This window comes from Panthera leo, chromosome E1 (genome assembly GCF_018350215.1).
Source record: "Panthera leo isolate Ple1 chromosome E1, P.leo_Ple1_pat1.1, whole genome shotgun sequence".
NCBI classification, from domain to species: Eukaryota; Metazoa; Chordata; class Mammalia; order Carnivora; family Felidae; genus Panthera; species Panthera leo.
This window is the reverse complement of record NC_056692.1, coordinates 1,998,673-2,012,444: the sequence shown is the minus strand read 5'-3', so window position 1 is coordinate 2,012,444 and position 13,772 is coordinate 1,998,673. Positions and strand designations below refer to the sequence as shown.

The window sequence follows — 13,772 nt, the reverse complement described above, 5'->3', positions numbered from 1 at the left end:
GAGGAAGGTCAGGAACAAAACATTTATGAAAGTCCCATTTACGCACCTGACGGACAAATAGACACGCACACATTTGACAAGGATGCATATTGAAGAGTAAATATTGTTGTGGTTACCTGTTGATACATAACATACATCCACCCCCAACTTCAGCGGTTGAAAACAAATGACTGCTTATTATGTCTCAAGACTCTCTGGGGCCAGAAATTAGGGCAGGCCCGGCCAGGGGGCCCATGTCGCATTGGCTAGGGTTACGCACTCGGGTGTATTCAGCTGTTGGGCTGGGCTGGGCTGGAAGCTCCCAGAAGGCTTTGTTCACATGTCCTCAGGCCTCAGCATTTCCCCGTGTGGTCTCTCTCTCTCTCTGTCCCTCTCTCTCTCGATCTCTCAATGTCCGTATGGTGTCTTGCCTCCCCACCTCCAGCCCAAGCCTCTGTCTCTGTAGCAGGGTAGCTGGGCTCCCGTAAAACATGGTGGCTGGCTTCCAAGACTGAGAGCTGAAGCCTGGGCCCAGAACTGGCAGATTGTCCCTTCTAGCGCTTTCCATCGGCCACGGCAAGTCACCCAGTGAGCCCAGCTCCGCGGGGAGGGGAAGCAGACTGTAGCTCTGGAAGGGTGTTGCGACTTGCGCGCCCATCAGAAAAGTTGATGGTCGCCATCTTTGGAGGTTGTCCCATGCAGCAAAGACACCATTCTGGCTGCCCGTGGAGAGTAGGAGGATTGGCTTTGGGGGAACAGGGGAAGTAGGAGGGAAGATTGGGTGTCACCAACTCAGGAATACAGCTAACCTAAGTTTCTGTGCCTGAGGTCCCCCCCCCCAAAAAAATTCCAAGCCAAAATCAACCAAATAAAAACAGGATTCCATAACCCAAATCAGAAAAACCCAAGAAAAAAGTGGTAAGACAATATAAAACCTTTAGAAATAATCCAAGTATATGTCAGCTATCGGTAAATTAAAACCTGATTTTCAAGATTAAAAAAAAGTTTTTTAATGTTTATTTTTGAGAGAGAGAGAGAGAGAGAGCATGAACAGGGGAGGGGCAGAGAGAGGGAGACACGGAATCCGAAGCAGGCTCCAGGCTCCGAGCTGTCAGCACAGAGCCCGCCGCGGGGCTCGAACTCACAAGCCGTGAGATCATGACCTCAGCAGAAGTCAGATGCGTAACTGACTGACCCACCCAGGCGCCCCTCAAGATTTTATTTTTAAGTAATCCCTACATCTAACGTGGCGCTCGGACTCACAACCCCGAGACCAAGAGTTGCACGCTCTACTGACTCAGCCAGCCAGGCGTCCCTAAAATGCTGGCTTTGGAACAGGGAGAAAGAGAAGGACGCAGCGAATGTCTCTCGTGTCCCCTGTCCTATCTCGCCAGTGTGGGGGGGGGGGCTGTTGAACCCAGTTCCGTGGAGGTGGGTGGCCAGTGAGAATCCCCCCCATCCCCGGATGGCAGCTGGCCCACCTCGACAGGCAGTGGATAATCCACTTGGCAAAGTTCTTGCCCAAATCTTGGAACTGAAACCACCTCCTTGCCCAGACTGGGGCCTCCCAGCCCTGATTTCCAAGCCTGGGGGCGTGGCCCGTGAGCCGACCGGGAAAGTTCGCGTAGGTGGTCACGAAGTAGGATGCGGGGAGCGAGGTGAGCACTGTTGTAGGAAACCGTCGCGTCCACAACGCATGTACCAATTCATTCCTTCATCCGCTCGTTTCTTCAGCAAATACTCGTCAAGCACCTGCTATGCGGCAGGTGCTGGGGCATCAGAACAAAGTGAAGGCACAGTGTATGTGTGTGGGGGGGGGGGGTGCGTGTGTCTGACTGAGGGATATGGTCACAAAACCAAAGCAGCCACCACTGCCTTGGGGACCTGGCAGGAAGGCAGGAGGTCGGAATGTGTGGCTGTCCCGTGTGTCTGCAAGTTCCCGCCGGAAAACACAGGCCCCTGATACCTTTTCAGCACAAGGACTTAGCTGCATCAGAGAAACTCTGTCCTCGGCCAGCAGGCGTTTGGTGAGGGTCACAAAATCAGGGACAAAAGCTGTTTTCTTTCTCAAGCTATGGTGAGCTCCGGTGACTTTTCCCCTCTTATTTTTTTTCTTTTAAGTTTATTTATTTACCTTGAGAGACAGAGAGAGAGGAATAAACCGGTGAGCGGCAGAGAGAAGGAGAGACAGAACTCCAAGCCGTTTCCCCGCCATCAGCACAGAGCCCGAGGCGGGGCTCGAACGCACGAACTGTGAGATCATGACCTGAGCTGAGATCAAGACGCTTAACCGGCTGAGCCCCCGGGGAGCCCCTGACTTCTCCCCTCTTTTATGCTGGGCTGCTTCTCTCTGCCTGCCCAGGGAAGGTCCCTTCATCTTCCCGAGGCCCCATTCCCTCCCCTGGGAGGTGGGGGCCACAGAAGTGCCAGCCCTGGGGGGCCGCCTTGGGACCCATTCAGCACAGGAGGGCGAAGCTGGTCCTGAGGGGCTTTATTCCCAGGAGAGTGAGGTGAGTCAGCCCAGAGCTGGGGGGCCTGGTGCTGAGCCCGCACGTTGGGCAAGAACAGGGAACTGGCGCCTCTGATCCGGGCCCGGGCATATTTGGAGACACCAACAATTCTGGGAAATTCAGGGGCAGGGCGTGGAAGGGGGGAGGGGCAGAGGGGAAACAGTGAACTGAGCCCCAGTCCCCTCCTGGCCCGCACCCCTCCCGAACGGTGCAGCGAGGCGCGAGGTGACCGGCGTGCGGGGGTGAGGGGGACAGGCCAGGAGACCCCTTTCTCTGGGAAGAATAGAGACAGTCGTGTCCCCCGCCCCCACGACACTTTGCCTGAGTTCCAACCCTGTTTCCACTTCTGTTTACTGTCCAAAGTCCCAGGGACAGGAGAGGCCAGGTTAGAACCACTTGGACACTCAGACACACGGACTCGGGGCCCTCGCCTGGGCCAGCCCTCCTGGTACCACCTGGCCCACTTTTCCGGGGTCTAGCCCCTCCTCGCCCTGGGGCCGGGCTGCCCGAGGGACTCGGGCGTCAGCCCTCCATACCCCTGACAGGTAACCAAAGTCAGGGGCAGGTGGGACTGGGGATGTTTGGTATGGAGGAGACCCTAGCGCAGGGACCGTGGGGGCTGGTGGAAGAGGGGGGTTTGGTCCATGAAAGCAGGGAAGGAGGGTTCCTGGCCGGGTCCCGGCCCAAGCGGTGTCCTGAGAAGGGACGAGACCCAGCTGCATTTCAGCCCCAAACTCCCCTCCAACCTTAGACCGAACCCAGACGGTAGCCTCGATGTGCTCGGGTCCTCCGCCCACCCCCCCATCGGCCTCTGCCCGAATTCACATCTTAGCTCAAGCTTCAGCCCGAACTCAGCCCCAGTCCTCAGAGGAGCCTCAACCGCCCAGGCTCCAGCCCTGCACCCAGCATGGCCAAGGACTTTCAAAACATCCAGCAGCTGGACTCCGAGGGAAACGACCACCAGCCGGGTGGAGGGGAGGGGCCAGGCCGTCATGGGCACAACCCCAGGAGAGAAGACCCTTTCCACGCAGGTGAGCACCCAGCTTCCCGGGCTTTGCTCCCTTTCCCCCAGCTGCCGATTTCTCTGTCTCCCCGAGGCCTCTGTCCCTTTCACAGTGGTGGGACTTTTTAAGTATCTGCTTTGATGTGTACTTACATTTTTTATTATTAAAAAAATTTTTAATATTTATTTATTTTTGAGAGAGAAAGAGACAGAGTACTAGTGGGGGAGGGGCAGAGAGAGAGGGAGACACAGAATCCGAAGCAGGCTCCAGGCTCCGAGCTGTCAGCACCGAGCCCGACGCTGGGCTCGAACTCACAAACTGTGAGATCATGACCTGAGCCGAAGTCAGATGCTTAATTGACTGAGCCCCCAGGTGCCCCTGTAGTTACATTTTTAAGAATCTAGAATATTTTTACAATATCTGTTTTAATGCCCTTGTCTGCTAATTCTAATGTCTGCATCCATTCTGGATTTTTTTTTTAGGTTTATTTATTTACTTTGAGAGAGATAGAGAGACCACCTGAACGAGGGAGGGGCAGAGAGAGAGAGAGAGAGAGAGAGAGAGAGGGAGAGAGAGAATCCCAAGCAGGCTCCTAGTTGTCAGTGCAGAGCCCAATATGGGGCTTGAACCCATGAACCATGAGATCATGACCTGAACCAAAATCAAGAGTCACGTGTGAGTGACTGACTGAGCCACACAGGTGCCTCTGGCTTGGTGTTGATAGATTTATGAACCTCCTCAACATGAGTTGTGTTTTCCTGCCTCTTTGTATGTCTGGTAATCTTTGAGTGCAGGCTAGACATTGTGAACTTTACTGTGTTGTGTGCTGGATATAGTTATATTCCTCTGAATATTCTTGAGCTTTGTTCTGGGGTGCAGTTAAGCAACTTGGAGTCGATCTGATCCTTTTGGGTTTTGCTTTTATGAATTTTTGAAAAGAAAACTTGTTACCTTATTTTTTTAAGTTTATTTAATTTTTTTCTTTAGTAATCTCTACACCCAACTCAGGGCTTGAACTCATGACTCAGACCAAGAGTCACATGCTCTTCCAGCGGAGACAGCCAGGCGTCCCCACTTTTATGATTTGTCAGGCGGGTCTGGAGCCCTCCCAAGGTACCATTCCCAGTCCTGTATGAGTGCCACACAGGGTTCCTTTGCCCTTCCAGGTTGGTTTTATCTTGCCTGGCCTTGGGTAGTTTTCCTGACATGCACGTGTTGATCAGTGTGCAGCCCTCCGCAGACCAGAATTCTCTGGGCATCTCTCTCCTGTCTGAACTCTGCCCTTGTGGTCTCCCCAAACTCTCGCTTCCTCAGCTCCGAGAGTCTGCCGGGCCCTGCTGGGATTTCCCCTCCCTGCCCAAGGCCTGAAAACTGTCTCCTAGAAGCAGGCGGGTGACCACTGGGGCCCATATCATTTTTCCCGTCTCCCCGGACCCTTGCCCTTTGTTGCCTGAGGTTCAAGTGTCTTGAGAGAGGTGGCTGATTTATGTCTTGGTTGTTTCTGGCGGGGTGGGTGAATATAGCCTCTGTTTTTCCACGTCTGGCAGACCCTTGCTTTTTTTTTTTTTTAATGTTTATTTATTTTTGAGAGAGAGAAACAGAGTGCAAGCAAGGGAGGGGCAGACAGAGAGGGAGATGCATAATCCGAAGCAGGCTCCAGGCTCCGAGCCGTCAGCACAGATACAGACGCGGGGCTCGAACTCACGAACTGTGAGATCCCCACCCGAGCCGAAGTCGGATGCTTAACCGACTGAGCCACCCAGGCGCCCCTGGCAGACCTTCGCTTTTACCTTGAAACTTGCCTGGGCAGCACCTTTTATATTTGACCTCATTGTGTTCTCAGAACCATCCAGTCAGGTGGCTCGTCTTCTGACCTCCATGTTTCTTATGTGGTAAGAACCTTGAATCCGAGTCCTACCCTCTTAGCCAGCGGCTCGGGGCACGACAGCGTGCTGTTAGCTACGGGCACGGAGCTGTACGGCAGATGTCCGGATCTTACTCGTCTTGCATAAGCGCAACTTTGTACCCGTCGAACAGCGACTCCCCATTTCCTTGGGCCCCGGCAACCGTCGTCTTAGACTTCTGTGAGTCTGGCGATTTGGGGTCCCTCACAGAAGCGGGCACGAGAACGTTGAGGCACCAAGACTTGTCCGTGTCGGCCGCGGGCGGTCTGATTTGAGCGGGGGTGTGGGGACGGGTTGCCGCCCTCGCCCAGGATTGGGGTCTATGGGTCCTAGGTCAGGCTGGGAAGCAGGACGGGGGCCTGAGCAGCGGACGGGGCTGGAGAGAGCGGCCGGACTCAGCCCCGGGAACCTACCTGGCTGGGGAAGACTGCGGGTCAGGGACAGCTTCTGGATGGAGAGACGCCCCGGGCATCAGGAGGGCGTGAGGGGGAGGGTGTCGGGCACAGGGGAGGCTGTGTTCGCAGTGGAGTGTGGAGACGTGGCCTCCCTGGCTCGGGATGGAGTCCCGAGTGGGAAGGGGAGGAGGTGACAGTCATTGGAGTCAGGATCTCAGGAGTTCTGGCTGGTCACTCACAGGGAGTGTCCACTTCGGGATGGTGGCAGGAGGGAGACTGGGGAGGAAGCCTCCGGGCCTCTGGCTGACCTCCCCCCGCCCCTCCAGGGTGCAGGGGTGTCAAGGTATCATGGCGATGGGGACAGAGGAAAGTGGGGTGTGAGGCAAAGAAGTGTTGTTGCAGGTGAAGGTGCCTGAGCGGGGCTTCGGCCTGGAGGACAGCGCTGTCCCAGGCCAGGGGACGCTGGGCGGGGCGAAGCCAGCTCAGTGCCTGTGAAGCTGGGGCGCGTTTGTGACAGAGTGTGCGAGAATGTGTGCTAATGAGAGTGTGTGCTCACCCTGGGCCTGCACGTCCCGCTGCGGGCGCCCGGCCGCGCGATCGGGTCCCAAATCGAGGGTGGCGGGGGCCAGACGGGATCGGGCTGCGCTAGGGGCAACAGCGAGTGGGCAGCAGTCAGGGTGCAACGAGTGCGAGGGTGAACTGAGAAATGTGTGTGCCCGTGTGTGGGGGTCCGAGTTTCTGTGAAGTGACTGAGGCTACGGGGGAGAGTTCACAGCGGAGGGAGGGACGGGGGGGGGGGGGTCGAGTGCAGCAGGACACGGACAAGGGGCTGGGAGGGCACGGTCTGCGGTGGAATGACCTGGACTGAGGGGGGGCGGGGGCCCTTCTTCGGGTGCGGGACGTGTCCGAGCGGCCCAGGCGCGCGTTGCAAGAACACGGAGGCGGGCCTCCGGGTCCCCGGGTCCGAGAGCGGGGCTTTGCCCACGGATGACGTGAACACCGCGCGCCCCGTGCACCTGCGGCGGCACGTGTGCACGTGGGGTGAGCGTGCGGATGCGTGTGTGCAGGGCCTGAGCCCTGGGGCCAAAGCCCAGTGACTCCCTCCCCGGCTACCCCCACCCACTCTCCTCCCGGCCACCGGGGCTCCGCTCCCCCGGCGCCCCCACCGTGCGCTAGGCCTCCTGCGCCCCAGGCCCTTCCCTCTGACGCCCCTTCTCCGCCAGGGCCCCCTCCTCGCCCGCCGTGGCTGCTGCAGCGTCTATGCTCCAGGCTCCGCCTCAGTCTGCTCATCCTGGGCCTCAACGTCCTGCTGCTGGTGGCCGTCTGCGTCATCGGGTCCCAGAGTGAGGGTCGCGGGGGCCGGGCGGGGCCGCGGCGGGGAGGGGCTGTCCTTCGGGACACAGCCCGCTCCACTTTGCCCTGTCCCTTCTGTCCCCCGCCCCCGACAAGGAGCCCAGCTTCAAGAGGAGCTGCGGATCCTGAAAGAGAACTTCAGCCACTTCTCCTCCGGCGTCTTCACGGAGATGGGCGCTCTCAGCTCGCATGGTGAGGGGGCGCCCCCCCGGGGGGAGCAGGAGGGGGGCGTGTTTGGGGTGCTGGGGGTAGGGGGCCCCCAGGCTTCCAGGGACGGGATCCCTGGGCGGAGGGACCCGGAAGGATGATCAGGCAGGTGCAGAGGATGCGGGTTAGTGCCGGGTGGAGGGAACAGAAGCTGCGAGGCCAGCGGGTGAGGAAGACCCTGCGAGGCGGGGGCTAAGTGGTGAGGGGTCATGCCGGCAGGCCCTGCTAATGAAGTGGGGGGTCTGTTTTGGGAACGTGGGGACCCTGCTTAGGCTTAGAAAGCCGCTGTGGGGACGGGGTGGAGGCGGGGAGGCCAGGGGCCGGGACGCAGGGTGGAGGCGGGGCGGGGGAGGGGGGGCGGGAATGCCTGAGCCGTCCTCCTTTTCAGGGGGCAATGCCAGTGACCTGCTGACCTCTCTGGAGGCCAAGCTGGAGAAACAGCAGAAGGACCTGGAAGCAGGTCAGAGACCCTCCCCGGGGGGGTGTGCGCGCGTGCGAGTGTGCGTCGCGTGGGTGCGCGCGCAGCGTGTGTGCGTGAGCGCGCGGAGTCCCGCGTGGGGTCCCGGGGGGTTGGCGCCGGCACTGCCCGCCACGCGATGCCCACCGTGCCCGTCGCCCGGTGCCCTAGATCACGCCACCCTGCTCCTTCATCTGAAGCACTTCCCCGTGGATCTGCGCATCCTGACGTGTCAGATGGCCTTCTTCCGGAGCAACGGTAGGGCCCGGGCACGGGGTCCCCCGTCCCGGGGCGCCTGTGCCCTCCTGCCGGGGCTCATCTCCCCGCGCCCCCGGCCCCTCAGGCACAGAATGCTGCCCGGTCAACTGGCTGGAGTTCGAGGGCAGCTGCTACTGGTTCTCGCGCTCCGGGAAGACCTGGCCGGAGGCCGAGAAGCACTGCCGGCTGGAGAACGCGCACCTGGTGGTCGTCAACTCCAGGGAGGAGCAGGTGAGCGCGGCCCAGGGTATGCCCGGGGGGCTGGGCAGGCTGCTTTAGTATTATTTTCTAACCAAAGGAAGCGTCCAGAAGCAGAGGTGTGGCCGAGCGCCGGGAAGTTCATGGCGAAGCGGCCACTGATTCTAAGAGGTGGGACGTTAGCGCCAGGAGCTCGGGCACAGGTGCTCCGACGGCGCAGTGTGGACGCCGGGGCCCTTCTTGCTGGCCTTGGGGTGGGGTCGGTCATGGGCTGAAAGGGACAGAGCGGGCAGGGTTCCTGGGTCCCTCCAAAGCGCTTCAGGTCTCCCCTGCCCACCGCTGCCACGAGCCACAGCCGCGAACACGTGTTCCCAGGGGAGGACCAAGCCATTAGAAGGGGGGGGGGGGGGGGGCGGGGCGGCGATTTTCTGAAAAGGAGGATGAGACTGGGATCGATCATTGAGTCTTTGCTGCGTGCGAGGAGTTTTCATGCGTTCACCTGTAATCCTCACGACCCTGTGGGGCCGGCGCTCGGACCCCCCTTTGAGGGAGGGAGAGATGAGGGGACTAAGAAAAAGGGGGGGTCGAGTGATTTGCCCGTAATGCAGGACAGAGCCAGAATTCAGATTCGCTCACCTTCTTAGCCAGTGTTTTCAACTCGACATATTGCCAGAATATATTTACTGAATATGTATATTGAATATATATTTATCAATATATTGATAATATATATAAATTTGATAATATAAATTATCATATATATTTTATTATTATTAATATATTAATATATATTAATATAATGATAATATATAATAATACAATGATAATATATTAAATTTGATAATATAAATATATATCAAATATATATATTTATATATGAACATATATAAAGATATCAATATGCCAATATATCAAACATATAGACATTGATCAACATAGCAAATATATATATTTATATACGAACATATATAAAGATATCAATATGCCAATATATCAAACGTATAGACATTGATCAATATATCAAATATATATTTATATATCAACATATATAAAGATATCAATATATCAAACATATCGACATCGATCAATATGTCAGCTATGTATGTTTATATATCAACATATATAAAGATATCAATATATCAAACATATCGACATCGATCAATATGTCAGCTATGTATGTTTATATATCAACATATATAAAGATATCAACATATTATATCAATATGCCAATGTATCAAATTTATATATATTAATATATCAAATTTATCAGTGTATATATGTATTTATACGGTAGAATAATTACAAACATGTTTCGCTTTGCCGATCAGGTTGAAACTGCCCATGTGCAAGCACTTTTGACTTGAAAAAAAAAATGCCCGTTTCACGTGGGTCAGCCTGAGATCTCTGTGCTCTGTGCTCTGACCCACAGTAAGTTCGTGATGGCCCCAGCTTTGCGGTGGCCCTGGCTGACTGCCCTTGTGACGGCATGACTGTCAGGGTCTGCTTTCAGGCCTGGCATGTGGATAAAAGTAGATGGTCCTTCCTTTCTTCTTCCCTGCATTTGCTTCACCTGCCTCTGTCCATGCTTTTGGAGTCTCTGTTTTAAATTGGTGATTCTCAGCCTCGGGTGTATAATGCCAGACTTTACACGGGAGGAGTTTAAAAACTAGTGACCTTGGTCTCACACCCCAAAACTCTGTTAAACTTTCTTTTAATGTTTATTTATTTTTTGACGGAGAGAGAGTCAGAGTGCGAGCAGGGGAGGGTCAGAGAGAGAGGGAGACACAGAATCCGAAGCAGGCTCCAGGCTCTGAGCTGTCAGCACAGAGCCCAACGCGGGGCTCGAACTCACAGACTGTGAGATCATGACCTAGCGGAAGTCAGATGCTTAACCGACTGAACCCCCCCGGTGCCCCTAGACTTGGCTTATTTTTAATTATACTAATGATGACTTCTAATTGCTAAATTGCATTTAAAATTATGTAAATGATGGGCTGAAATTTATTGGCTTAAAAAAATCAGCGAGTTCATATAACTTCCCATATGAAAGGTGAGGAAACCAGCCCACTTATTCTTATCTACGTGCCTTGTTTTTTTGTTTTTGGGGGTTTTTTGGGGGGTTCATTTTTAAGTAGCTCCATGTCCAGTGTGGGGCTCAAACTCATGACCCTGAGATCAAGAATTCAATGCTCTACTGGCTGAGCCAGCCAGGTGCCCCTGCCTCATTCTTTTTTTTTTTTTTTTTTTAATTGAGATATCATTGACACGTAACATTGTGTAAGTTTGAAGCCTACAGTGTGTGGGCTTGATACATTTACACATTGCAATATGATTGCTCCTTGCTAACACCTTAAGCGTGTCACAAAATCATTTCTTTTTTGTGTTGACGGCAATTAAGATCTAGTCTCTTAGCAACTTTGAAGTTGCTAATGCCTCCTGCTTCTAGTCTCCCCGAGATTCTGGAAGTGTTTTGCCCCGAGTGGTTGGAGTCCTTGCTGTCTTGAATCTCACCAGCCTCATCCAGGCATATCTCGTTGTTGATTCTTCTCCTTGGGAGTTTTGCTCTGAGGTCGGGAGCGTCCTCTTAATTCGTCAAGTTGGGTTTTCTAACTTTTTAAATATGTTTTTTTTTTTTTAATTTTTTTTCAACGTTTTTAATTTATTTTTGGGACAGAGAGAGACAGAGCATGAACGGGGGAGGGGCAGAGAGAGAGGGAGACACAGAATCTGAAACAGGCTCCAGGCTCCGAGCCATCAGCCCAGAGCCCGACGCGGGGCTCGAACTCACGGACCGCGAGATCGTGACCTGGCTGAAGTCGGACGCTTAACCGACTGCGCCACCCAGGCGCCCCTAAATATGTTTAAATACATGAACATTACATTTTTTTTCCTTGCATGGGCTCTTTCTTTTTCCGGAACGGGTCATGCAAATATACCTCTGTGATGTGCCGTCCCCAGCCACCACCTTGTGCCCTTTGCTTCTGGTTTTTCTCTCTTTCCCTCTGCCTTGCGGTCCTGTCCTCAAGCCTATAGTTTATACTCGACGCCCGGCTTTCTGCGGGGCTCCTGGGCTTTCTTGCAGAGCTCAAATCTTCCTCTTGGGTTTCTTCCCTTCACGTAGCGTCGTATTATTTTTCTTCTTGGATATTTTCTCTGGTATTTTACATCATTCATCTCTTCTTTGCTTTTAAAAAGTTTTTGAAAAATGTTTATTTTTGAGAGAGACAGAGACAGAGCGCGAGCAGGGGAGGAGCAGGGAGAGAGGGAGACACAGAATCCGAAGCAGGCTCCAGGCTCCGAGCTGTCAGCACAGAGCCTGACAAGGGGCTCAAACCCACAGACTGTGCGATCATGACCTGAGCCGAAGTTGGATACTTAGCCAACTGAGCCACCTGGGTTCCCCTGAAACTGAGATCCTGAATGGGTGTTGGGGTCCATGGGGGCAGCAGGGGCAGGGGCCAGAATCAGAATTCCCAGAGTCAGAGCTCACGGGTAGGAGACAAGGAAAGGGCTCAGTCGGGGTAGCAACTGTGAGCTGGGAATGAAATGGGCGTCAGGTCAGGGGGCGGAGGTCCCACCCCCCCATCCCCCCCACCTCCCCACCCCTGGGCACTGGACTTCCTGAGCTCTGCAGCTACCTCAAGTTCATTAACCTCGTTTATGTGAAGTGTGAATCACCAGGACGCCCAATTTAGAGACTTTGTAAGGATCAGATAAGAGAATCTTCGTAAAGCACTTAGCACGACGTTTAGCCCAGGCAACGTCCACCAAATAATAACTCCAGTTACAGAAGGAAAGACAGGAATAGTTGTGCTGGGAGCTGGTGCTTCAGATCGAGCTGGAGGAGACTCAAGGAGTCACAGCTATGCCTGAATGGAGGTCCCAGGGACTAGAACCTTCCTCCCCGCTTGTGAGACACATGCCCGCTGCCCCAATCTAAGCGGCGACGCGGAGACTCCGAGCGCAGTGAAGCGAGTCTGTAATCAACGTTCTTACAAGAGCGGGCGTCTGACGGACAGGCGCGCTCCCAGCGGTTGCAGCAGACGATTTATCTCCTAGCTGAAGTCCCTCCCCTGCTTCCTCATTGGCTGCGTGCTACAGAGGGTACAGCCTTACGCCGACGTGGTCCGGGCCCGCCCACGGGAGGCAAAACTAGTCTGATTAGAACAAGCGGACGTTCCCTGGGGCGACGCAGAGACGTCGGTTCGGTGGCGCGTGCTCATTGCAAAGCCTTTGAAAAAGAATCCCGCCAAACGGAGGCTGGCGGGAGGGTGGGAGAACTAGGATAGGAAGTGAGGTGTCTAAGGGTTTGGGACCCCACTGTGGGAGTGGGGAGGTCCGTGCAGATTTCCAATAGGCCGGACACTCCTGTTAACCAGATAGCCCAGCTTTTAGTTGCTACTTCTGGAAATGAATCATCTCCCTTACTTGTCACACCACCTGTTTTCCAGAAGTTCATTTCACAGCACATAAACCCCTTTGATGCCTGGATAGGTCTCACGGACAGCGATGGCTCATGGAAGTGGGTGGATGGCACAGACTATAATCATGGCTACAAGTAAGTGGCTCCCCCCTCGTCCTCCTTCGTCTGGCCTGGGGCCAGCCACTCCCACCCTTCCCTCGGGGACCAAAGTCCCCAGGCCTCCCGCTCCCAGGTTCCCAACCTCCAAGGCTGCAGCGTGTGCTCCCTGGCCCCCTCCTCTCCTCGGGATGTGCTTTTCCCGAGCTGGGGGCTGGGGGGGGGGGGGCGGTGAGGGCTGCAGGGGTAGGTAGGGGTCAAAGCCTGAGCTCTAGCCTGCCTTCCTAGGAACTGGGCCGCCACTCAGCCAGACGACTGGCAGGGCCACGAGGTGGGAGGAGGCGAAGACTGCGCGGAAGTCCGCTCCAATGGCCGCTGGAATGACAATTTCTGCCAGCAGGTGCAGCGCTGGGTGTGCGAGATGAGGCAGAACATCACGGGTTAGAAGCCCCGCCCCCTGCCCCGCCCCCCAGCTCACCGGAGGATTTTGAAGAAAGGAAAAATAGAGGCCTGGGGAGGAGCGGAGCGGGTGGGGGGGGGGGGCATCACCGCCCTGGAGATGCTGAGGTCCCGCCTCCTACAGCAAGTCACCGTCACGATTATGATTCTCAGGCCGCTCAATAGGGGAAGAAGAAATGACTAGAAACTGTGTGGACTGGTCGTTGGGAGCTGGGAGAGGTGGGGAGCAAAGAAGGGGTGGGGGGTCCGGAAGAGACAGGTTCAGTCCGAGCCAGCTGCTCGTGGGGACCCCATCCCAAGGGACATGGGTCAGGGAGGGGAGGGGGGCTTGGAGCAGAGCCGCTCAGCGGGACGCAGCCCCTGGAAACAGCGCCCACCACCCCCCAAATCCTTGGCAGTGGGGGGGGGTCTCCTGCAGAAGAGGTTTTGGGGAACAACAGCCCCCCCCCCCCCCCCCCCCGCCAGCCCAGGAGCTGTGGCCCAGCTGCCTGGGGGCCCATGGAAAATACTCTCTAAGGGGAGGCAGGTC

At 55.3% G+C, this 13,772-nt stretch overlaps 1 protein-coding gene across 1 annotated transcript; it reads left to right on the top strand.

Annotated features, from left to right (window-relative positions):
- The first annotated feature begins 3,360 nt into the window (after positions 1-3,360).
- On the top strand, positions 3,361-13,285 carry ASGR2 (asialoglycoprotein receptor 2). Its single transcript, XM_042915637.1, has 8 exons — positions 3,361-3,520; positions 7,016-7,135; positions 7,242-7,337; positions 7,741-7,812; positions 7,981-8,067; positions 8,153-8,298; positions 12,717-12,823; positions 13,073-13,285. The coding sequence occupies exons 1-8, from the start codon at positions 3,397-3,399 to the stop codon at positions 13,227-13,229; spliced, it is 909 nt and encodes a 302-aa protein (XP_042771571.1). The 5' UTR covers positions 3,361-3,396; the 3' UTR covers positions 13,230-13,285.
- The last annotated feature ends 487 nt before the right edge of the window (positions 13,286-13,772 follow it).